The sequence below is a fragment of the Aythya fuligula genome, chromosome 2, assembly GCF_009819795.1.
Source record: "Aythya fuligula isolate bAytFul2 chromosome 2, bAytFul2.pri, whole genome shotgun sequence".
Taxonomy (NCBI): domain Eukaryota; kingdom Metazoa; phylum Chordata; class Aves; order Anseriformes; family Anatidae; genus Aythya; species Aythya fuligula.
Window position 1 is genome coordinate 22,432,111 of NC_045560.1, and position 23,240 is coordinate 22,455,350.

The 23,240-nt window shown below is 43.7% G+C and overlaps 1 protein-coding gene across 1 annotated transcript in view; it reads left to right on the forward strand.

The window, feature by feature from the left end:
* Positions 1–214: 214 nt before the first annotated feature.
* Positions 215–23,240, forward strand: part of FAM171A1 (family with sequence similarity 171 member A1) — an 85,282-nt gene continuing 62,256 nt past the window's right edge. The window contains exon 1 of the mRNA XM_032180729.1: positions 215–438. Coding sequence (XP_032036620.1) covers positions 345–438 — 94 coding nt within the window. The 5' untranslated portion in view covers positions 215–344. The remainder of the gene's footprint in view (positions 439–23,240) is intronic.

Genomic DNA, 23,240 nt, shown 5'->3' on the forward strand with positions numbered 1-23,240 from the left:
AGGTAAGCACGGCCGGGCTCCAGGGCTCGGCGGAGGGACCCCCATCGTCCGGCCGCCCCCCTCGGCGGGGCAGGGCCGGCAGGGAGCGCTGTGCCCCCCCGCAGGCAGCCGGGGCCGCGGAGCCCTTCCCCCGTCTCCTCCCCGCCCGGCCCGGGGGGGACGGGGGCAGCGGCGGCCGGGCGGGGAAAGCAGGAGGGGCAGCGCCCGGCAACATGGAGGGAGGCGCGGAGCGGGCCGGCCCCTGATGCGGCTCTTCCTCCTCCTCCTCCTCCTCCTCCTTCTCCTCCTCCTCCTCCTGCTCGGGGCAGCGGCTCCGGCGGCGCTTCGCTTCCCTCCCGGCGGCGATGAGCAGGTCGGCGGCGCTTCTCCTCTGCCTGCTGGGCTGCAACGTCTGGAAGGCGGTGACCAAAACCTTAGGGGCGCCCGAGGCGGCTCAAGGTCGGTGCGGGGAGGAGGGCGGCGGGACCGGCCCGCTTTGTGCCGCGGCTCCCCGGAGCTGGAGGCTGCATCGTGCCAGCAGCCTTGGGCGGTGGGGGGGGACCGGGGAGAAATCGGGGGGAATTGGGAGGGGGGGGGGCGACGGGAGACCCCCTCCCGAGGACAGCCCCGCGGTGCGACCCCCGCGGCTGGGGAGCTTTTGTTAGCGGCAGGGGCTGCCGCCGGCCTCATTGTGCGGCCCCCTCGCTCCTTCCCTCCCTCCCTCCCTCTCTCCCTCCCTCTCTCCTTCCTTCCCTCCCCGCTTCCCGAGCTGTTGCATTGCGTCCATCCCCCCCGGCAGCCCTCCTGCCGCAGGGCCCGGGGTTGGGGGGCGCCCGGCTCCTGGCCCCAGCTCCTCGCCCCCCTTCTGTGGGGCCGCCGTGCTGCGGGCTCGCCCCCTTCCCCCGGGGCTGGCCGGGCCCCGCAGGGACGTTTTGGGGCCTCATCCCGGCCTTTTGTTCGGTGCAGAGGGCTGGGGCAGCCGGGGAAGGCGATTTGATGGCTTGGCACCCACCAGCACCTCTGGGCTGGGAGCAGGAGCCCCGCTGGGGCGAGAGCCCAGCACCCCGGGGTGCTGTGGGGGTGCCCCTGTGGCAGTCGCTGTCCTCCTGGGCCCAGTTGTGCTGCCCTGCACCTTGCAGGTACCCGTGGGCAGGGCGTGGAGCAGCACCTGCCCCATAACCTGTACCCCGTGTGGATGCCAGGTGGGTAGGAGGCGATGCTCCGTGCCCTGCTGGCTCCCGGCGTGGTGTGACGGGAGAGCTGCTCCTCGCTGCGCCTGGAAAAGGGCCCTGCAGCAGCAGTGCGACCAGGACTGTGTCAGAAAGCAGAAAACCTGGCGACCTGCTGGTCCTGAACGTGCCAGGCCCTGGATGTGCCACGATTAAATGCATCTCCAGCATCGCCAGTTGCCTCGTAGCTTGCGCTGTCAAGTGGCCGCACACCAGCAGGGATGGAAGAGGTCTTACTCCAGCTCAGCCCCCGTGGCTGTGCTCAGTGGCCTTCTTCCCTCTGCGGTAGGATGGAAGTGCATCTTGTAAAGAGGGTGCTTGTGTCCCGTTTCCTATAAGCTTTCCTGTCCTGCCCTTCATTAAGACCCAGTAAGCAATGCTTACCACAAGGAATGAAGGAATACGTTCGAAGTAATATTTTTTTGACTTTTTTATAGTTATAGTTATGGTATACGCTGTAGGTAGACTCTTGTGCTAATATAGAGTATTCAAAAGGTGCTGGTATCTTGTAGCAAAACCTACCACGCTAGGCGATCTGATGTCAATGTCATATTCAGTCCTTCTTTTAAGGACAGAACATCAGCTGTTACAAAATAAGTACTAAACTATGACTCAAGGGCCATTAAACTCAGGACTGTATTGAGTTTACTGATAGGTGAGATGGGGAGAAAAAGACCTGTGTTTATCCCTTGATGCTAGCTAGTACGTGGTATCTGAAGTTCTATTGTAATTTCTGTATCATAGGAGAAATCGGTTGTATGCACGATGAGAATGGTGAGGTATCAGCAAAATTAATGCTTTTCAACTGTCCTGTTGATCTTACCTCCTACTGTAAGCTCAGCTCAGTGTATCTTGGAGAGACTTGTCTCCATAGCTGCTGCATTCCCATCAGAACTGCTAGCTGATGATTTAAGTAATAGCAGCTATGTCAGTGAGTTGAGAACATTTGGATGTAGATGGAACGGTCTAATTTTATCTTCAGTGTAAGAGCAGCTCAGCTTTCATAGGTAGCATTATTTCCCAAATTCTTATTGTGAGCTTTGGATGTCTGCATTGGTAAATGGCTATGTAGAGCTGATCTAGCACTGAAGCATGAGCTGTAATTATTAGTTACCAGCTATTTACTGTGAATCTCTTTTAAAAAAGCTTGTGATGCAAAATTGTTGTTTGTGTACCCATCAGGTGTGAACATCAGGGGGATGGGGATGGGGAAGTGTTTTAGCACCCCGCACATTCCTTGTTTGTGTGCTGAGCACAGCAAGCGCTAAGTGGTTGTACAGCTTAAACCAACTGTTTTTTTCCCTCCTGCCCTTTAGCACCGTGGTGATAGTTCTAGCTACAGGTGAAGAGAGAGCACCACTGCCAAAGTTTAGGGATGCATGCAGATGACATTCTTTCCTCTGAATGGATGTACCCCCTGTGGCTGGGAAGAGACTAGAGTACCAAGGGATCCGAATGAAGGTGGAGGTGAGAAAACCAGAGGATGCTATTGTGAAGTAATTGCTTCAACTGCAGCATTTATTACTGGACAGATTACAAGAGACTATGGCAGAATCCTCCCTGTGGTGGGATAGGTTAGATGAGACACATAGTTAAGATTTTCCATTCCTCTGTTAATGTGAATATGTCTCGGAGTTGGAGCTATTTTAACATGGGATATGTAGCTGGTGTCCTGGTTCAGGAAGGGAAGATGAGCGAGTCTTTGCATCTAGCATTTCTCTTTCTCACTGCTCTCGGCCTTCTGTTCAGACGATTCCAGCCTGAAATTCTGCTCAGGCAGGCTGGTTACATAATCGGTGAATATGGAAAGTACTGGTAATTAAGCTCCGCATTTAGCACCCTATTTAGAAAATTGGATGACTTTGGCAGGCTGTTACCTTATTTGGCTCATTATGCAGATACAGTGTGGCCTCCGAAGGTCACAGAGGTAACCTGTAAGTGTCAGTAAGTGGAAGAATTTTTTTTTATTTTATTTTATTTTTTTTTTTGTACACCAGAGTCCATGCAGATGAGTTATTCATTTTTGTCATTACTGGGCCTTAGCACCCCAGCAATGAAGTTGTATAGAATTCCAGGAATATACTTTAAGGATTGATATGATGTTCTCTCTGATTTCTCTCACATGCTTACAACCTGGCCAGTCTTTCAAACGGGACTAAATTATATTTGATTTTTTTTTTTTAAATGTTCTATTATTTATTTCGAAACTTAAATTGGTTTGAATGTATACTGAAATTAATGTATAGAAATTATAATTAAAAAAAATAATATTAAAAAAAAAACACAAGCAAACAAAAATACCCACAACCCCTTAGGCTGGATTTTGACTGTCAGTTGGTGATTTGGCTGAGTACAGCTGAAATACTCGATGAGCCTCTTCACATGAGCAGCCCCTTTTAAACTTTGGGAGCCTTGGCAAGGTGGGAGTTTAAGAGTTATGTGAGGAGGCGACAGGAACCCGGGCAGAATGCAAGAGAAATCAGTGTAATTTGAGAGGGGTTCAATCTCTTTGTTGGCTTTTAACTTTGCTTTGCAGTGGAAAGCGGTGATGATTCATTCGTGGATGCTAGGGAGGATCTCATAAAAGAACTGCTCCAGTATTACGTTGTCGTGCAGAAGCCCAGGATGGCTTTCAGCTGATGCAGTGGATATAGGTTTTAATTTATGTCTTCCATGGTCTTTATGCTTTGTTAGTTGTTCAAAACTAAGAAGTTTTGAATAATAAAATAACACATTTGAATAATAAATAACATCCAGTTCAAGAACTGTTCTGCTGGTAGACGCGTGTGCTCAGGCTGTCCCAACTTTGTAACCACGGGATAAGATCAGGCAGATTGTTTTTTCCTAGCGTGATGGTGAATAAAAGTTCAGCTGTCACAACTTAGTCAGAATCCACAATATCTTCACCCTCTGGGTGCATGGGCGATAGGGAAATTGATGCTTGAGTGCTGCTTGCCTGCGTGCAACCAGGCATTACATTACTTGGTGCTGTGAAAGCCAATTTCACAGCCATTTCAGCTGGACATTTTGGAAAGGTTTCTTCTCTGGATGGTTCAGTAACTGCAGTGAAGAGACCCTCAAGTTCTTGGCTTCTTTTTAAGCCACTTATGCCAGGCTTGCAGTTCTAGCTGTGATGGTAGATAAAGTTAAGATGAAGTAAAACCAGTCATCTCTTTCATCTTGCACTGCTGCACCATCTCTTCTCAATCTGCCATAAATTACCGATGTCCTTCAAATGCAAACATTATTTCACTGAGACCACAAATGGACTCACAAGAGTGGAAACTAAACTGCTCTAAAACAGCACAAAAGATGTTTTAGTTTAGGAGGAACAAGTTGTTTGCTTAGTGCTAAATGGTATTGTAAAATCTGAATGAGGGGGATGTATTTGTTGGTTTCATTGGTTATCAGATTAAGAAAAATGCTAAACTTTTTTGTGTTTACCTTAAACTCCTAATGCTTGCAGATGGCATGCTGAGAGCTGGGCCAAATGAACAATTGCCTTGGTGAGTTCATGGTGTAAAATTGCAGCCTTTCTGGCGAATGTTTGTGTTCACCTTTTTGGCTTGTATTACTTCGCAGTGAGTGGTTCAGCGTCCAGTACATGCAGTTAGGAGCACGCGTGTATGCGCTCGTCAGGGGGTGGCGAGTTCCCACGCTGGCTTCCCTGTGCCACTTGTCTGCTTGAGCCTTGAGATGGTGTTAATCACGTGTGTTCCCTAATACACAGGGAAAAACAACCTTTTCCCTTCCTCTCTTGTTTTTTTTTTTTTTTTTAATTGTTTTTGTTTTTAACCTTATACCGACACCTCTGACTGGATGAGACCTGGTTCGTGAAAGTTTTAGGGTTGCCTGCTTTCTGTGCCGACTGCTGGCCGAGTGAAGGGTTTCAGATAGCAGTCCCCTCTCTACAGGAGAGGTTTCTTGGAGCAATGAAATCCAATTTTACCATATGCCCGGTACCTAACAGAAGCCTCGGTGTATGTGTGTGGGGATGGAGGGCGGGTTGTGCCTTCAGGGTCATTGGAAAACTTGAGAAATCTTCAGTGATTTTGGTGCACTGAGTGGTAGGAATGTCACTGCCCGCTGTTAGAACAAACTTCAGATTAGTTCTGTACTCCTGTAAATAAGCAATGACTACCAGCAGTCTTGGTGTATGAAGAAAAATGAGAGCAAAACTCATGGCAGGAAGACTTAATGTGTAATCTGGGGGCTAAGGACCATTCCCACCAGCTTCTCCTAGTGAATTCGTTTCACAGAATGGTTTGGGTTGGAAGGGACCTTAAAGACCATCCAGTTCCAGCCCCCTGCCGTGGACAGGGTGGCATTCCCTATGAAGTTATATTTCCTAAGGCAGGAGCAAAAGAGAAGATGGAATACATTATAATGCAAATAACCAGCACACGTTTCTTAAAGGCAAAACTAAACTCCATGACAAGGAATGGGCATGCTGCCTTCTACACAGCAGCTGTGAACATCTCACATGGAGGAGATTCACTGCCTGTCCAGCAGCAGTTCATCTGTCACCACAAAGCAGCCTCCCCAGGGTGGATGCACAGGGCAGCTTGTGCTGCTGCGTGACAGTACGGGTGCGTGCCTTGGCTTCTGGGTAGCAGTGTGGTTGGAAGTGATGCTGCTTGCAGGTATTTGTAATTTTTCCAGTCCATTTGATCAATCCAATTGTCATCTACCTCGAACCAGTGATGTAGGGAGAGAGTTACTGTTTCCAGTCAGCCAAAGGCAAATCAAACAGCCTCCAAAATGTCTGCAACCTGAAGTCAAGGTGTGCGTTTTCAGTACTTCTTTTTTTGTGACACTGATGTTTACCTTGTATGGCCCTTTTTGTAGGATTAATTTCCCTTTGCACCGGCATGTATCAGTTCCGCCTTTGGATCTGAAGAAAGGCAGCTTCTGTGAGAGCTGTGGTGTTGGTGTCCTGCCTCTCCCGCAGGTCTCGGGGGTTTTGCTGTATACCTGTCGGGCAGCACAAGTAAGGAAGACAAGAAACCTGTGTAAAGAGGCTTGTATTTACTAGAACAAACAAGTAATACAAAAATTTTTACGTTAATTTACCTGGGGGGGGAAAGGACATCTTAATTTCTTAGTCTATTCCAACAAGTTTTTGTGAGGGGAAGGAATCCAACCAACCTACCTGTAGCAGCGCTTTTTAGAACCTGCCATATACACTAAAACGTTTTGTTATAGGAAATACCAAAGAGAACTGAGTCCTTTTTTTTTTTTTTTTTTTTTCCAGAAATTCCAGAAACATTTTCCTGTAAGCTGGTTTACATTAAGTTTTCAGCTAATGTAATATCTGGCTTGTTGTGCATGGGTAATAAGCATTATAGACATGCTTTTTCGGAGCACCATCTTTAGTTTTATTGGAAACTGGAAGGATGCATTTGTTACTACGGAGCCATAAGAATGTGAACATACTGTAATTTGTTCTTGCTTTTAATAAATGCATTGAATCTTTCACTTTAAAATATTAACACAGAATCCTATCTGACATATGGCAAGTCTGGGACCTTGAAAGCAGGATTCAGCACAAGGCTACATTTTTCATTCCTTGTGAAATGCCGGTGGGTCAAATAATGTGAGATGTTCTGTTTCGGATATACCCATTTTGCTTTTTCGCTTGTTTGAAGAGCAATGAATTTAGAGATGATCTGAAAGGAAAATTAATTTATGTACAGTATAATCTGTAAATTTGGCTCCCGTGCTGACTGCGTGGGGGGTTGTGTATATTTAAACAGAGCTGCTGTTAGTGCAAAGTATACAATGTAGAATAGAAGTGGTCTAAGTGCAGGCAGGGCACAAAAACACCTCTGGAAATCCAATATTGAAGTTATCTTTTAATTGTTCCCGCTGCTAGTTTTTGCAGTTCTACAAGCTGTCACCGTGGGTGAAATCCTGTCCTTATCCATTATCTGTGCACCTCGTACACCAGGCGGTGAAGCAGAAACCTGTCACTGTGAGCTGAAACCTGTACCTGCACCGGTGGGAAGCTCAGCTGTGCTGCTTGCTGGTTGCGTGGCAGATAGTGAGGCAAGTAAGGGATGGGGATGAGCCCGCATAAACCTTGCTGGACTTGGGGTGACTCCGCAGGGGCCACCCTCAGCCTCCCCACTTTATGGGAAGCAGACTTTGAGGAGCCGCAGTGGCAGCAGTGGTTAGCGGGGAGGAAGCGGGGACGTGGGGGAAGCCGAGGGAAGGAAGCAGCAGCATCCTTTTGGCACGGGGGCAACAACAGAGCTGAATCCAGGAAAGTGCAAAATGCTTCCATTTTTTTTCAAGAAATCCCAGCTGCAAAAGTGATGGAGAACTGTTGTACCGAGTGGTAGGTGTGGGTAATGTAATAGCGAAGTTTAACAGGGAAAGGGAGCTTAATTTAACAGTCAGTAAATGCCAAGGTAAATAAGAGGTAGAGTTATAAGGTAATCCTGCTTTGCTTAAAACAAAAAGGAAACAAACAAACAGACAAAGAGGCCTTTCTTCTTCTTGGAGATGTTTCTAGAGGTGATAGCAATGTTGGGAGCACCCAGTTTCATCCTACATTGGTGATCACCATTACTGAAAATGCTGTCGTCTTCTATCCTTTAGAAGCAAAGCTGTATACTAACGTGGCAACAAGTGTTTCTCCAGTGATGTTATGAGACTTCCTTGATTTTAAAAAAAGAAAAACAAACAAACAAAAATGTAAATGCTTTATTTAGGCTGTTGCTGGGAGGAAATAAATGTATTGGCAGTTTTATCTATCCCTCTTGCTCTCCACCTTATGCCTTGGGCATTTGTGCAAAGTGAAAGGTTGAGATCCAGACATCTCATCTCTCACTTGGTGCATGAGCGTATGACTTCCCATGCAAAGGACATGCAATTGTCATCCTGGGTGGGATGCATCTCGCCTCATTCAGGCATCTGCATCTTAGTCAGTCGTCTGCAGTCCTCCCGCAGACACAACCATCTGATCTATCCAGCTAATGGAGCTGAGCGTCGTCGCTGCTACCCAGGGCGAGCACCCTGAGTCAGATGAATCATGCTGCAGCATCCGCTGGCTGTAGGGATCTCTGCTGATAGCCCAGCAGCCCGGGCACTCCCCAGAAATGCTTTTTGCACTCCCATTTAGTCAGATGAATCCTCCCCTAGATATCATAACTGGAAGTCTCATCAGGACGCTGTTGCCCTGAGCTTAAGAGCTACTGAGTACGTTGCACATAACCACTGCTGAAGGAATGAAAGCACACCCATGGCCTGCCTGGCTGGGTTACCATGCATTTCTCAAGGCTCAAACCAGTTGTTGTCTACGGCACTATTTTACATTTCTAAACCATTTGTCTTTGTAGTGTTACGTTTATGAGTCTTAAGTGTTTTCCTCCCAAGGGTAAATAAACAAAAAGAAAGGTTTAGAAGCAAGTAAGGAGGCTTGCTGAGTTGTTTGGGCTTGTCTCCATGTTGTTTTTTTCCCCACAGTTTTAATGAGTTTTGTGTTCCCAAGAGTTGATTTATTCTGGATTAAGCTGCATTGTTACTCTCACCTTTGTCTGTTTTCTCTCTTACTGGCATCTGTGTAGCTGGGTGATAAATCAGGTGGAGGAAGTTACCCCACTGAAAACGCTTGTACACACAGGGTCAGTTTTCACCTGGATCACTTCCCAAGTCGGGTAGATACCCTGGGAGTTACACAGATGCTGCTGCTGGTGCAGAGGAAGGGGCTGAGAGGAGCTGGTAAATGAAAACGAGGGCTTCATGGTAGCAGTGCCAGTTGTTGCAGGATTAAATCGATTGTAGGACTACAGTGTAAATAGCAGGGGACAACTTCTAGCAAGTGAGCTGTTTTAGAAGTGAGACAACTGTTGAAAGTTTTTTACCACCTCTTTGCTCAAAAAAATAAGGTATGAAGACTTTCTGGATAACTCATTTGCTCACAGGAGACTGAGAAAACTGCACTGGAGCTTGGGGCAGTGCATATGGCCTCGTGGATGTACTCATGGATGGTTTGAGATGCTTGCAGCCGTCTGTCTGCAGCAGGACAGGTTGTTCTCTCTGCTACTCCACTTCGTGCCTGGTCGTTTCGGCAGAGTTTTGTCCATGGTTTAAGCCGATGTGACCGCGGTACGTAGCGCTCACCAGTTTTTCCGCCAGTTGTAGAGGAACGTGGGTTAGCACCTGAGTCATCTTGGCTCTGCTCTCAGCCTCTCCCTCACGGCCTGGGAGGAAACGATGCTCTTTGGCCAAATGAAAGGTGGAAGAAAGGCAGAGGGCAGGCCTGGGTGCTTAACATAGCATCCTGATAGAGTAATTTTTATCAGCTAACTCCAAGTATGTGATTTGGTGCAATTACTGCCTGGCGCCTGATAGCGGCTGGGCACTCCTCTCACACCTCTCTGTCGGCCAGAGTAAATCCCGCTTTCCTCCAGGTAATTGCCTTGCTCTCCTTAGTTATTCTGTTTCTGCATTGATGGCTCCTCCTTTGGGGTGTCTGCTGAGAGAGAAGACATGAAAACTTCTTATCCTACCCTTCTGCCTTCTGTTCCCGTGTTGCCCCTCTCCTACCTTTTGCCTCGCACCAGCAGGAAGCTCTGAAAGCTCAGGGAGCGTGTGTGGCGGCTTTTCATTTCTGCTGGGGTCGGGTGGGCAATGCTAGGGCATGAAACGTGTTCAGGAGCTCTGCAGACAGCACTGGGCTGTGGGGGTGAGGCAGACGAGGACGGGAAGGTGCTGCTGGGCAGCCCGGCGACAGCTCGCCCAGGCGCCGCGTTGTGTTTGCAGAAGGGGTGGCATCGGCCCGAGGTGGCAGCGAGAGCTGTTCCCTCTGCTCTGCCCTGAATCGTGCTCCTGGCAAGTTCGGAAACCTGCTGAGCAGCACGCTGACCTGGACAAATATTACAGTAGTTTAAAGAGCTACTTGTGGTAATAATGTTGACAGGCACTGCGGAGCACAGCAATATACTCGCTCCTTTAGCTTTCCTGTTAGCACCCAGAGCGTTCCTGCGACTCAGCTTATTTCAGCCCGTGGTGCTGCAGTCAAGGTCCTGGCAAATAACTTAACTTTGCAGCAGTCTCTGGGTTCATGATGTATGATTTACAGGAGCCAGGAACACAGATGGTTGAAACGAGAGCTGTATTTCTGTTGTTTTGCAGGGTGTCTGTGTGGGGGAAGTGTTACTTTTTGTGTTTTGTTTTTTTTTTTTTCTCTCCCCCCGCTATTAAAACTTTAATATGAAGAAGCTCATTTTCTTCAAAAGTTAAGATTTTCTTTGTTCTTACCGGGATGGTTGTTTTCATTCTTTAGCATACTGCTTGTTAAAACTTTTTTCGAGGGAATTATGGCACTGGACTCAGTCGATGTAAATGTTGTTGTTAGCAGCCTGTGTGAAAATTACAAAATACACTTGCTCCAAGCAGTCTGAAGCAGTAGGAGCGAGAGCTTCTGATGGGATGAATTTCAAATTTTCTTATTGCTGCAAGCTATTGGGTTGTAACTGCAGCAGGCTTCAGAATATTAAGCTGGTAAAAGTACTTTTAAATATCGGTTGTTGAAGGAAGAGAACCTACATGTACTAAAATTCATGCTGAAAACCATTAGCTTTTCCAGACGTTTGATTAGATAAGAACTTCCTTCTTTACATCAGATCTGAATAGCTGTCTGCTCTGTGAAGCTTTACCGCAGTGAAAACTGCTTGGCACTCCTTAGCTGGGTTAAAAATCTGACTGGAGATCTTGTTTTAATTAGTAATTTTACCTGTGAGCGTGTAGTTAATCTTTCATTAACATTCTTTTTTTTCTTTTTTTCTTTTTTTTAAAGCATGATTTACTGTCGTTGCAGAAAGATAGCTGCAGAAGTCAACTTAGCAGACATCTTTAGAGAAAGGATCAAAGCTGTGTCATGTCACACGTTAACCTTCAGCACAGACAAATCTTTGGGCTTTCAGAGGTGAGGGGCTAGGTAACAGAGCCAAGCCTTTTTTTTTTTTTTTTTTGATGCTGTTGTAGAAAGGTAATGCTTTTACCCTAGTGCAAGAAAATACTGTATATGTTCATTTAGTGCATAATTTAAGTGAGCAGCCCAAACTTTCAGAAATTATTCTGTGGTGAAGAAAAATTAAAAAAAAAAAAAAAAAAAGTAATTGTAAGCTCTCAAGATCAAACTCTTATAAATAAATGATAGTCCTGTAGGTTCAGTCATAGCAGTGGAGGATCTGTTTACCATGGGTGATTGCACATAAACAAAGATGCTTTTTAATATCTGGTGCATTCGAGTATTAAAAGCCTTGCATCAGTTAGCCACTCAGAATGGTCAAGTGTCGTCTCCCCTTACCCCGAGCCTGGCTGCATGGTGGGAAAGCTGAAGCTCAAATCAGGCCAAACTCCTTCTCAGGTGACGTTTCTTCAGTTCATGCATGCCTGTGCTTTACAAAACCGTGGTGATTTTAGCTTTTACAAGAAGTTATGTGTTTAATTGGAGGAAGAGTGAATGCACAGCAGTGTTTCCTGACCATGATGTGGGCAAAACTTTCATTGCTTTTACATTCACTGTTACTTTATGCCACTCTGTCTACTGTTACTCAGATTAGCTGCTAATAAGGATGTGTTCTAAATAATCCATTGTGAAAGAGCTTTGTGGATCTGGGGGCTGACCATAAATAGTATATGACAAGATCAGGTTGCTGGCTGGTCATTGATTATGTGTCTTTTTGACCTTTGTTAGTCAAAATGTTGTTAAGTCAGAAGCACTTTGGACAGGCTTTGAAGAAGGTATTTGTGGTCACCAAAAGGAGTAGCACTTTCTCTTGCTCAGCTGCATCTCAAAATTGTTCTTACAGTGTGTTGAGTGGTAAAATAAAAGTTTGTATTAATAAATGGGCATAACTTTGAAATAGAAGTAACACTTGTTGCTTCAAGAGCTTACTCTATCCACAGGATGGGGAAGATACTCAATTTGTGCAGAAGATGAGTTGAGGAGTACAGAGAAAGCACAGTGATGGAGATGGCACACTGTCCAGGTGAGGGCTGGGAAGTAAACCCAGGCCATACAAGAACTGAGGGTCTTAACTCCTGCTGCTTTTACTTCAGTGTTCAGGGACTGTTTAAGGAATTTACTGGTATTCAGCCAGCAGTTACTGCAGGACCCTCACGAAATTATTTTCAGGTTTCGTCACCTTTTTCTTGCCATTCCATGCTTTTCTTTGTCACGCTTGCGTGAGTGTAAGCAGAAATGCCAGGAGCTGCCTGGCCCTGGGCAATGAAGCTTCCCCAGCCTGGGCTGGCGTTCAGCAGGTGTGGAAGGCAGACAGTAGCCGCCTCGGTGACCATTGCTGCTATCCTGATGTTCGAATTTGAGGTTGTTTTTTGTAAGTAGACACAGAGTCACTTGTCCCCAAAATGGATGATGATCTTGGTTTCTGAATCTGTCTAATTAAAGTAAGAAAAAAATAGCATAATGATGATGATAAGGTGGGCATGTAAAACTTCCAGTGTAGGAAGCGAAATCTGAATGGATTCCAGCTACAAGTACTAAAAACCTTCTTCCTTTTCCTCTTACTCTTTCCCTTACCCACTCCCAATTGAATTGAGCTAAATTTTAAAACTAACTTCAGCCTACCAGAAGACAATCTACATTTCCAAAAGCAGTCATGTGAACAAATATGTATTTCAAACGTAACTTGCAAGCTTGATGTTGTTAGTAACATCAGTCTCATTTCATCTTCTTAAGCACCAGGGGAACAAAACACCTTGAATCCAAGGTGCTGTTGGAAAGTCAGTGATTGTTTGTAGTTAACAGTAAAGAAAATATTGTAAGAAGCAATTATTTTATCTCAGAGTGAGGCAGTGCAAACAAACGTTGATTTCAGAGAAATATGCTGGTAACTAACTGATCTTGTAAGTAATGCTGTCTGTGGTCCTAGTATAATATTTGGTTTAGATTTCTTTGGTTTAAACCCAGACTGATGGCTTCAGATACGGTTTTATGAGGTAGCCATATATTGTGTTAACAGGGACTTTTTGCCCAAGGGGCAAATAAACTGCTGTATGCTTTATACCACGTTAAACAGAATAGGGGAGAAGAAAAGAACTTAATGATAAGTCCATCGATCCTTTTCTTTATCATGAATTATTCAGGCACTGGTGTGATTGATTGTTGTTAGGTTTTACTGGTTTTTAAGCATTGTAGAGAAGTGGTGTAGTATGTAAACATAATTAGGTGTTATCTTCATGCTTTAAGTTATCTTGGTTTGTGTTAGTTACCTGATTTCTGAGACAAAAACAGTGAATCATGATGGACGGTTTTCCTGCATGGCCCTGAAAAAGTATGGATTTTGTGTTTGCCCAAATCCTCACGTGTTCTCCTCACTTCTAGAAGAGTGGGATGGACACAGCTGTGGATTGGAGGCCTCGGCGTTTGTGCACACATGTGCCGACGTGCGCACATGCTAGCCGTGTAAGGCCATATGGTATGAATCAAGCCTTACCTCACGGTAGTAAAAATGTAATGCATTTTCCACCATTTTCAGCTCTGTGTTCGTGGTAGGGTATCCTGTGCTTTGAACGACTTAAGTGATTGTCTTCTGTCCATGGTCATTGTTCTGTGGAATTAATGTGTTATCCAGGATACTTGGCTTAAATTTTGTCCTTGGATCGCTGTGGCTATTTTAATAACGCCAGGAGTTGTCGTCTTTTCTTTCCTGCTCCCTTGCTTTATTCAAAGCAGCTTTGGCTTGCAAATGTATACAGATGTGTTTGTGCTCTCTTGTTCATAGCAGTAGATTTGAAATAAATCCTTGCTAGCATATACAAGGCATGTGAATAATTGTGTGTATGAGTGTGTGCGCTTCCTTGTTTGAGCGTTTGAAACAATCAGCTGAGGCCTCTAATTAAGCACTACTGGCTTCTTGTCTTCTCGTCCTGCAGTTTTCATGGTATTTGCCTACTGTTATCAGGTCTTACAAATTTTCAACTTTCACGGGAACAGTGGATTTTAATGTTAGACTTCAATGTTTTCAATAGTTGTTTTTTTAAAGCTTTAATGTTTATTTAAGTCTATATCACTTAGATTTTTTTTTCCATATCACTTATTTTTTTTTCCATCTAGTAACTCTAGAGAATTCATCCTTTACTCTGCAATAGTGCCTTCATAAATAATCCCTTCTAAAAACACAAATATGCTTACTACTAAAAAGAGACCTGACCTACTTTGTATCTTTCTATCTGTATTAAGATAAGCAGGAGTCAAGAGGTAGTTATGATATATCTGATTCAATATGTCAGTTTGTAGGGTATTTGCCCAGAACCGATGAATTTTGTGTATTTCTGTTTCTCGTTCCAGACTCAGCGGTGCTTTGTGCTAGATACCATGTGGTTTAGCATTGAGGTATTGTCACCAAAGAAAAAAAGAAGTCCTATTTCCAAGATTATATGGCCCTGATGTAAGGCAAGATGCTCAATTAAAGGCATCATGTATGAGAGATGTCTAATGAGAGAATGGGAATTCTGTGGATACTTTTAATATCCATGGTGAGAGAGACAGATCTCTAGCGTTGATCTCTTCGTACAGTTTGTAGATGCTCTGATCCATCCCATCTGAACATGTCTGCAATGGCTGAATCTTCTGCCACTGTCTTTTTGACTTTTGGTGCTGACAGCTGTGGTGCAGAAATTGGATTTTGGGGAAAAAGGTCCAGCTGGAAGTTGCCCACAGCTCAGTGGCGTGGGCTTTCTGCCAGCTCAGGATCCTAAGCTGCAGCTTCTCGCCCTGGGCTGGTGCGGCAGGGCACTGCTGCTCCTTCGCACTCAACATAATCCCGGTGCTTGCTTTTTTTTTTTTTTTTTCCCTGAATAACTCTGCATCCGGATCGTGCGGAGCTATGCGATAATTACAAGAACAGAGCGATTCTTCCAAGGATTCTTTGAACTCATTTGGGGAAATTTAAAAACAAAATCAAATAAAATCATCCCGTTGGCTTCTGTTCAGGAGAATGGTGGCTGCTGTGCAGTTGTTTTTGCCGTGCTGTGTGAGTTCAGAACAAATGTCTCCTTGTTCTGATCTCTGCTTGCGGGAGGCAGATGCTGGCCTTGCGCTACCTACCGCCACTCCAGCTTTTTGGGTCTTACGTTGTTAGTAAATAGCAGCAGTGCATCAGGGCCTCAGCTTGTGACCAGGGGGCTACTGAGCTGTAACCTGTCAGGTTGCTGCATTTGTTCTCCTCTTCCCACTGCACAGGGAGCTGAACAGCACAAGTTGTGCTTTGTGATCCTTCATGCTGCGAGTGCGCGGTAGGGAAGAGCAAGCCAGGTGGAAACGCAGAAAAAAGTTCATATGAAAATGCAAGTAGTTGGAAGAGGTGAACAAAATAGCAGAGGATGCTTGAAAGATATCCACGTGGGTCTTGCTGGATTTGGGTGCTTGTTCTAAACCAGGAAGAGGTGAATTTTCCCATCCTTACTTACCTAAGAGACGTGCTCAGGAGTGAGTGCTGCAGAGGTACTGCCCTGCGGTACCAGGTAGGAGCCCGAGGGTAGTTCACTGTCCATTCGTTCTTGCTGACAGCTTGGGTTTGATGGAAGTGCGTGCTTTTAGAGGTAGCAAAGGTAGTGCGAAGTTACGGAATGATGGGATAGCAATTTTTTAAGTGTCAGCTTCTCTTTGGCATAGGGACTCTCCACTCCAAGGTGTGTTGAATTGTCTAGGTCCAGGGGCTTGATGTAGCACTAGGCAACATGTGTGTGATGAGATAGCCTTTCTACCTAGGTGTGGAAAGAGACTCTGATGGGAAAAGCAGATTTATTTCTTTTATTTTATTTACGAATTATAAACAAGTGTTTCTCTTTCTTAAGCTAGTTTGCAAAAGATTCTGTCATAGGTATTCTCTTCAAACACAGTCTGTTGTGTGCTGCATGCCCTTCAGTTGTTCTGATGCTGACACTGTCTGGTGAGTTTTCTTCTTGCTCTGATTTTACTGTGGCTGGATTTTAGTACCAAACATCGGTCTTTATTTTCTGAGCAACTTTAACAGAAAACTGGTGTGCCTTGTACTTGAATACCAGCTCTCAAAACGCTTATTTTTTATAAGAGCACTGAAGGTTTTATACTCATCTGTCCCTTCCTCTTCAGTGTGCTGGTAGGCTCTGTCCTTGTCCCTCCTCTCTGCATATTTTCTCCCTCTAGGAAATCATCCTGTTCTGCTCACCCACTTACATCACTTCAATATAGGTCATGTCCAATTCCACGCTCTCTCTTAGTTTTGATTTCTCTGTCTGTTCGGCCTCAGTCAGCTCCTGGCTATACCATAATTTATTACAATTGACAGATTCAGAGGCAGAGGTCCCCTGCTATATTATATCTGTTGTACTCATGGCAGATGATAGGGCTGTGACATTCCTCTGCTTGGGTGCTTTAAAAAAAAAAAAAAAAAGTTGCAGGATGGAGGAACTGACATGCTCTGCAAATTATAAAACCCAAAGGAGTTGAAAGTAACAGCTGCCAAACAGCTTTAACTCTTTACCTTCTGTCTTTTTTTTTTTATATCGAGTGACAAATAAAGCTAATATAAGAAGAAGAAAAACTTTGGACTACATCGTGAACTGATGAGAATCAGATGCTAAGTTTTTATTGTGTGATTGTTTAAAAAGTTAACATGATAGCAAGGGTGTTAATCTAGCAAATGTCTTCTGTTCGTGTTTTAAACCCAGCATGAACAGACAGGGATGTTTTTAATAAAAAGACAGATATTTAATTCCAAGAAATATACAGGTCATATGCCAGAACAAATGCAATTTGTGATTTCTGGTTAATTTTTTTATTATTATTATTTTAGAATCATTTCCTTGGGGACCATTTGTAGTCTTTGGAGCACTTCATAACTTTCAGTAATAGTCTCAAGATTTTGTGTATTACATAAACTTCAGATTTCCTTGCTAGTAATCTGTGTTTATTTGACTTTCTGAAAGCTGTTAAAGGCATCAGCAATAGGCTGAACTTGATTTTTGGATTACTGTTGTGTTTTTCCTTTTTTTTTTTTTTTTTTCTCCTCCCGCTTCATTTTAATAGTGTAGACCACCTTGTCTCCTTTGCTTTCAGCCTGGAGCAGGGTGATTGTTACCTGCACAATATGGAAAGCAAATATTTGCTGGCTGATTTCTCCTTTTTGGTGTGGGTGCTTGCACGCAGAACAGGATTTGGAACTAGGTGAAACTCCTCAGCGTTACCTTGTGGGTCACACCACACGTCCCTTCTGCCATCGGATCTGGGAACGTGTCCCTGCAGACGTTACCGGTGGCGTGCGTGATGTGACCACGGCTCCCTTTGTAGACAGGGAGAGGTCATGAAGTGCAGCCACGTGTTAAGCTGTGTGCTTGATGTAAGTATGTTTGGAGTGCAGTTGTGAATATGGATCCTAAGCCCAGTGGAAGTGTAGGAGTGTGGGACTGGAGCAGGCTGGATCGTCACCCTACAGCAGGTGCCATGTGAGCTCTTTGTCGGTCTTTAAGACCTCGTCTTAAAACTGAGTTCTGTTCGATTTCACAATTGGTGTATCGGAAGATGTTTCAGAGCATGCCACCATTTACAATTCTGTACCGTCCCGAACAAATGCAGCAATACTTTTTGTCTGTAACAGCAACCAAAATAGTTAGGTCAGAGCTCCTAAGTGGCTTGAATTGTTTGGGTCAGTGAACCTAGCACTTGAACAAATGCCCTCACAGGGGGAAAAATCACAGGAATAATAAAATGGAAGTACTTTATAAACCAAAGATTGGACACACAGAGTCACTGCCAAAAAAAGATGCAGAAAACACTTTACCAGTACAGAGCCACAAGTGCTTGGAAAAGGAAGTGTTTAATTCCAGTTGGTAATTCAGGAGAACTTAAGTCACTGAGCTGTAGCATTAAGCTAGCATGAACCTGATAATACCTCGTGCTTTCCTTCTCTGGTCTTATCCAAATGAATGCAGAAATCTTTTTTTTTCTCCATGTCTCAGACAAAGTTGGCTTTCCAACTTGCACATACCTCCGTGCAATTGCTCTGGCTTGGATTTAGTTAGTATCAAGGCAAATTGAAGGGTGGGACAAAGTTAGTTTATGACCATCAGCTTGAGGAAAGGAAGACATTCAAGTTGTGAGGGGCAAGGAAGACAACGAGACAATGACTGAGGTTGGGGGAGACCTGTGAAGGTCATCTTGTCCAATGCTCCTCCTCAAGCAGGGACACCAGGACCATGTCCAGGCAGCTTTTGAATATCTCCAGCGATGGAGACTCCGCAGCCTCTCCATGCAACTTATGTCAGTGCCCCATTACCATCACTATGTAGTTTGTAGCTCGGCAGGAACCTCCTCTGCTTCAGTTTGTGCCCATTGCCTCTCCTCCTGGCACTGGCACCACCGAGAATAGCCTGGCCCTGTCTTCTTTATGAGGAAGAAGAATGTGAGGAAAAACTGACACATAATAGCATAATTATGCCACATTCAAAACAGCTTTTTCCTGGTTGAGCTTAGCTGGAAGGTGCTGCTACTGATAAGACCAGAAAGGGTAGAAGGAGTTTTGTATTTGAAAAATTATCAAGCTTTTACTAATTATTCATCCATTAAAAGATATCTTCCTTGGAAATCATGCCTCGCTTGTTTCCTCCAGGTTATTAATTCCATACTGGGGCTAAGATGTTGCCAGCAGTCTGCCAGGTTATTTTGAGTGGAGTTTTACTGCTTTGATAGCCCTTGTTAAAACGTGGATGGTAAAGATACAAGGTGGGCTGCTAGAAATTTTGGGTGTTTAATGGTTAAAATGTTTCATGAACAATGTTTTAACACTGCCTCTGTCTATCCATAGCTCTGGCTATGTAGAATTTAAAATACAGTGAACTGTGGTAGCACTGTGCTTCCACAGTGTAGTGGAAGTTTGTAGGGTCATATTTGTTAACATCTATACCTTACTTGATAAGCAGCTTTATAACATACTCCTTATACTGTTTCTTCCTCACAGTTAAGATGTGATCATACCCTCCTTCCAGATCCAGAAAAATCAGCTTAGGATCTTACAGCATTTCCTGGTTGCTGTTATACAGTTCAGATGACCTTTTTTTACCCCCTTACCGAAAACCTGTAAGCATCATTGGCAAAATTAGCCAGATGGGGACTCAGTCTACACTGACAGAGTTCACGTATGCTCAAGTAATGCACTGCAGTTCTTCTGGAAGAGCAATAATACTCAGGTGAGGGATGGAGCAAGGTGGCATGGGTATGAGCATGCTAAGCTGCTACTGATCTTTGTGATTTTACAGCTTCATACACCTGCGCTCCTGTATCCATGGTAAGTAGCTGTAACAACAGTGTTTTGTTCTGTTCAAAAGGCTGCCTTACTCTTCTGGATAATATGAAGTGGATGTTATTTGCCTGTACAGAGAAGGTTGCTGTTGCTTGCCTGAGCTCAGAGCTTCCCAAAGCCATGTGTGGCTGTGTTTATTCTCTTCAGGTCTGTTTGTGCCACCTGGCACAACTCCATCACATTCAATTTTTTTTTTTCTCTTTTCCCAGAAAGGAGGAAACAGGCGCTTCAGGCCCTGAATAATGATCTAAACATCAACGTGTGATGACTGGAGATAATAAATGAATTATTAATCTTTATTTCTTGTTTCTGTTATGTTTGTTGATACCTAGTTTTTGAACTGCAGATGACCTTACTCAATCACACATCAATCATTTTATATGGTAGATTTTATCAGCATCTCAGTGTATGTCAGTGTGTGATTTTTGACTCTCATTTTTTTTGTGACCTAATGAGGCATCCAGGTACTTACAAAAAATTAGTAATCTATCCTTTAACAAAATAAAAAAGAGCAGGGGGCATTGGGGATAGAAGAAAAGTCTTAAATTTTCCTACATTGACTGGTTTTCTGTACCCTGCCTAACCACAGGTTACTCCCATTTGACCTGCAGCCCCTCTTCAAAGAGTTCTGGAAATGTTCTGGATAAGGGCAGGTGCTGGAGCACCTGGGCATGATAGGTGTTGTTGTCACTGCCTCCAGGCAAAAGGAGGAGATAGAGGTGGAAATTCTCTGCCTTGTGTACACGTCAGGGAATTGGGCACTTCTGCAGCCCTCTGCTGGGCTCTGTCCAGCATGTCCACGTCTCTCTTGCACCTGGGGGCCCAGCACCAAACACAGTTCTCCAGATGCAGCCTCACCATTGCTGAGTTGAGCGGTTGGATCACCTTTCTGGCCCTGCTGGCGATACTTTGCCTAAAGCAGCCAAGAATACTGTTGGCCTTCTTAGTGGCCAGGGCACAATTCCATCCATTTAGAGCATTTGTGGCTCTAATACTGTAATTTAGTTTTCACAGATAGGAAGCTCACTCTCACAGGAACTTTCTTAAGCATTTTATCCAGAGATAACAAGGTATTATTTTGCTTACCTTACTGCCCTTCTGTGGGTTTGACTGTTTGTAGAAACAGCACTGCTTTTTTGGTGAGGTTGAAATTACCTTATCAAAGTTCATGGCCTGAAGAGTATGTGCTTGCTTTGTGTTGTTGCTTTGTTAATGACAAACATAAAATGAACCTAACACTATTAGTATTAAACAGCATAAATATATCCAGTCATGTTCCTATCATTCAGTTAATATATATGTTAATGGCCTTCAAATAAGTGGCTTCATGGTGCAGCAACCCACTAGTGTGAATAAGCATCCCACATGTATCTGTCAGGATTGCTAGCAGAGTCTGAATCTTAAATTTTTACTTGTGATCTTCTGACTCTTTCAACTTGATAAAGGCTTTAACATGGCTGCAGATTGCACTTGTCTTTAGGTTTCCAGAACCAGTGCCTTTTTTTTTTTTTTTTTTGTAGGGAAAAAGTCTATCCTTCTAGACTTCTTTTGCCATTTCATTTGTTAGAGTCAGAAAACAGCTGTGAAAATGAACATTTATGACTGTTTCCGTCTATTTTCTACAAAGCTGAAATCCTGACAGAGAGACTCTTGTAAACGCTATTTTAGATCTTTCTCTGTAACATGTTGCCATTGCACATAAACCTAATAGGACCAGCACTATTATCCCATTCAATATTAAGCTTGTAAAGACCAAACCTTACGGTACCTGTAGTAACAAAGCTGTTAGTAATGTTTCATAAGGATTTTGCTTCACATTTGGCATTGTAAAAGCATTCCTGTGTGACCTAACCCACCAGCCTTTTGAGTAGATATTGAATATTTTTACTAGTGGATTTTTATTCACATTTCTAATAATAACATTTATAAAGACTTAATTTTATAGCATTCTTTACAATGTGAGGCAACTATATTACAGTACGGATTTGTGTATTTTGGGACCAATAATAAGAATGTCTAACTTGGAGGCTCATCAGTTGTTCATTACAGAGGAAGTAAAAGATACAGGAATATTGGTCAGTCGCAGTGTTTTATGAGCCTCCGCAGTGATTCTGCTATGGAAAAAGCAGATGTGATTGCAGAATGTATCGGGTGAGTTGTTCTCAGCAGAAAGGGGGATATTAATGCTGCTGTAAAGACATTGGCAGCACCTTCCCTGAAAGTCTGGCTTCAGATCTTTTTTCCTATTTGGAAAAGATGAGTTCAAACATTTGGAAATACTTGCTAAGTTGATAAATCGAAGGAGAATGTGTCTTGATCAGCGGAGAACCGCATAAATAAATAGATAAATAAATAGGAGATCTGTTTAAGGAAAGAATAACACCAAGGAATTTGGCCATAAGAAAAGTATGCAGGTAAAAGAAATAGCCACTGAAGAATGGTGTTCTGGCACAGCACCTTACTGTGTGGGGGCAGGAGATGTGTAATTACCTTTTAAGATGGAACTTGAAAAGCTTGAGCCTTTTTATGACGTGTGTTTCTTGTGGTGGTGAAGGCATTGATTTGACTTCCCACAGGATTCCTTTATGTCCCTTATTCTAATTTAAAACACTCCTTCTAAGAACAAATGGGGAAAAAATAGAAACATAGAAAAGATGCAGTAGTGTAATGAAGGTCCAGCTAAGATGTTTTTTCCTTTGCATTTTTGTTGCTTTTTTTGAAGTGGAACACTGGAAAAATAAAATCCTTTTCTAAAAATGGCCTGAGGTTACCCAGTCTTTATATAAAAAGCAAAAATCAAAACCATCACAAGAAGTTGGAAAAAGTAACTCTGATATCTTGAGGTTTATGCTCCCTCTTGTATTTATGTTCCAGTTTATTAAGGGTTGTATGTTAGTATACACTGATAATTTCTGTGCAGATTACTCTCTTAAGCAAGTCTCTTTTGTTTCTTTTTCCTGAACGAGAACTCTAATTCTGTTGAAAATAATTACATGTGCACTGAGAGTAAAATTACAAAGTTATTAACGTGTGGACAAGAGACTGAAAGGAAAAATACTGTAGCTGAGTTTCAGTTCTGATTTGAATGAGATTTAAATATGAGAGAATTTGCTTTTTTGTTTGTGGTGGTTTTGGTGGGTGTTAATTGCTAATGCAGAGCCACCTTTGGACAGCAAAAGGACTATGTAAACTGTACCAAACTTGGAAATGCAGACCCCAATTTTGGGAAAATTTAAATGGCTGTGAGATACCTCTGTTATGATCAGTAGCCCTGCAAAGGTGAGACTACTGCAGATGTTGCCTTACTGCGTTGATGGAAGAAATGTCATGTAATGGTGGTTGTTCCTCAGCAAACCTGCTTGCCAAGTGCCAGGCTGACAGTTTGTGTGTGTTTGCGGTGTTAAAAGTCTTAGGTGATAAAGTGACAAAGACTGAAGCTTTTAATGGGCCATCCAAGCATTTTCAACACTTGGATGAAAACAGAGTTATACTAGTGAGCTAATTGATGTTGTATTTAGCTATAGCTTGATGCTCGATCAAGTGTTTGTGGTAGTAAGTCTAGAAAAAGTAGACATTTTGATGCAAAATGTAGAATGATTTAATAAAGATCAGGTCATTTAGTACACAAATCAAGTTGCTTTTGAGAGGAAGTGGTCCGACTTCTTCCAAGAAGCTTTCTGTAATCATTTTGCTTATTGCTATTCATGATGGCAAAGAT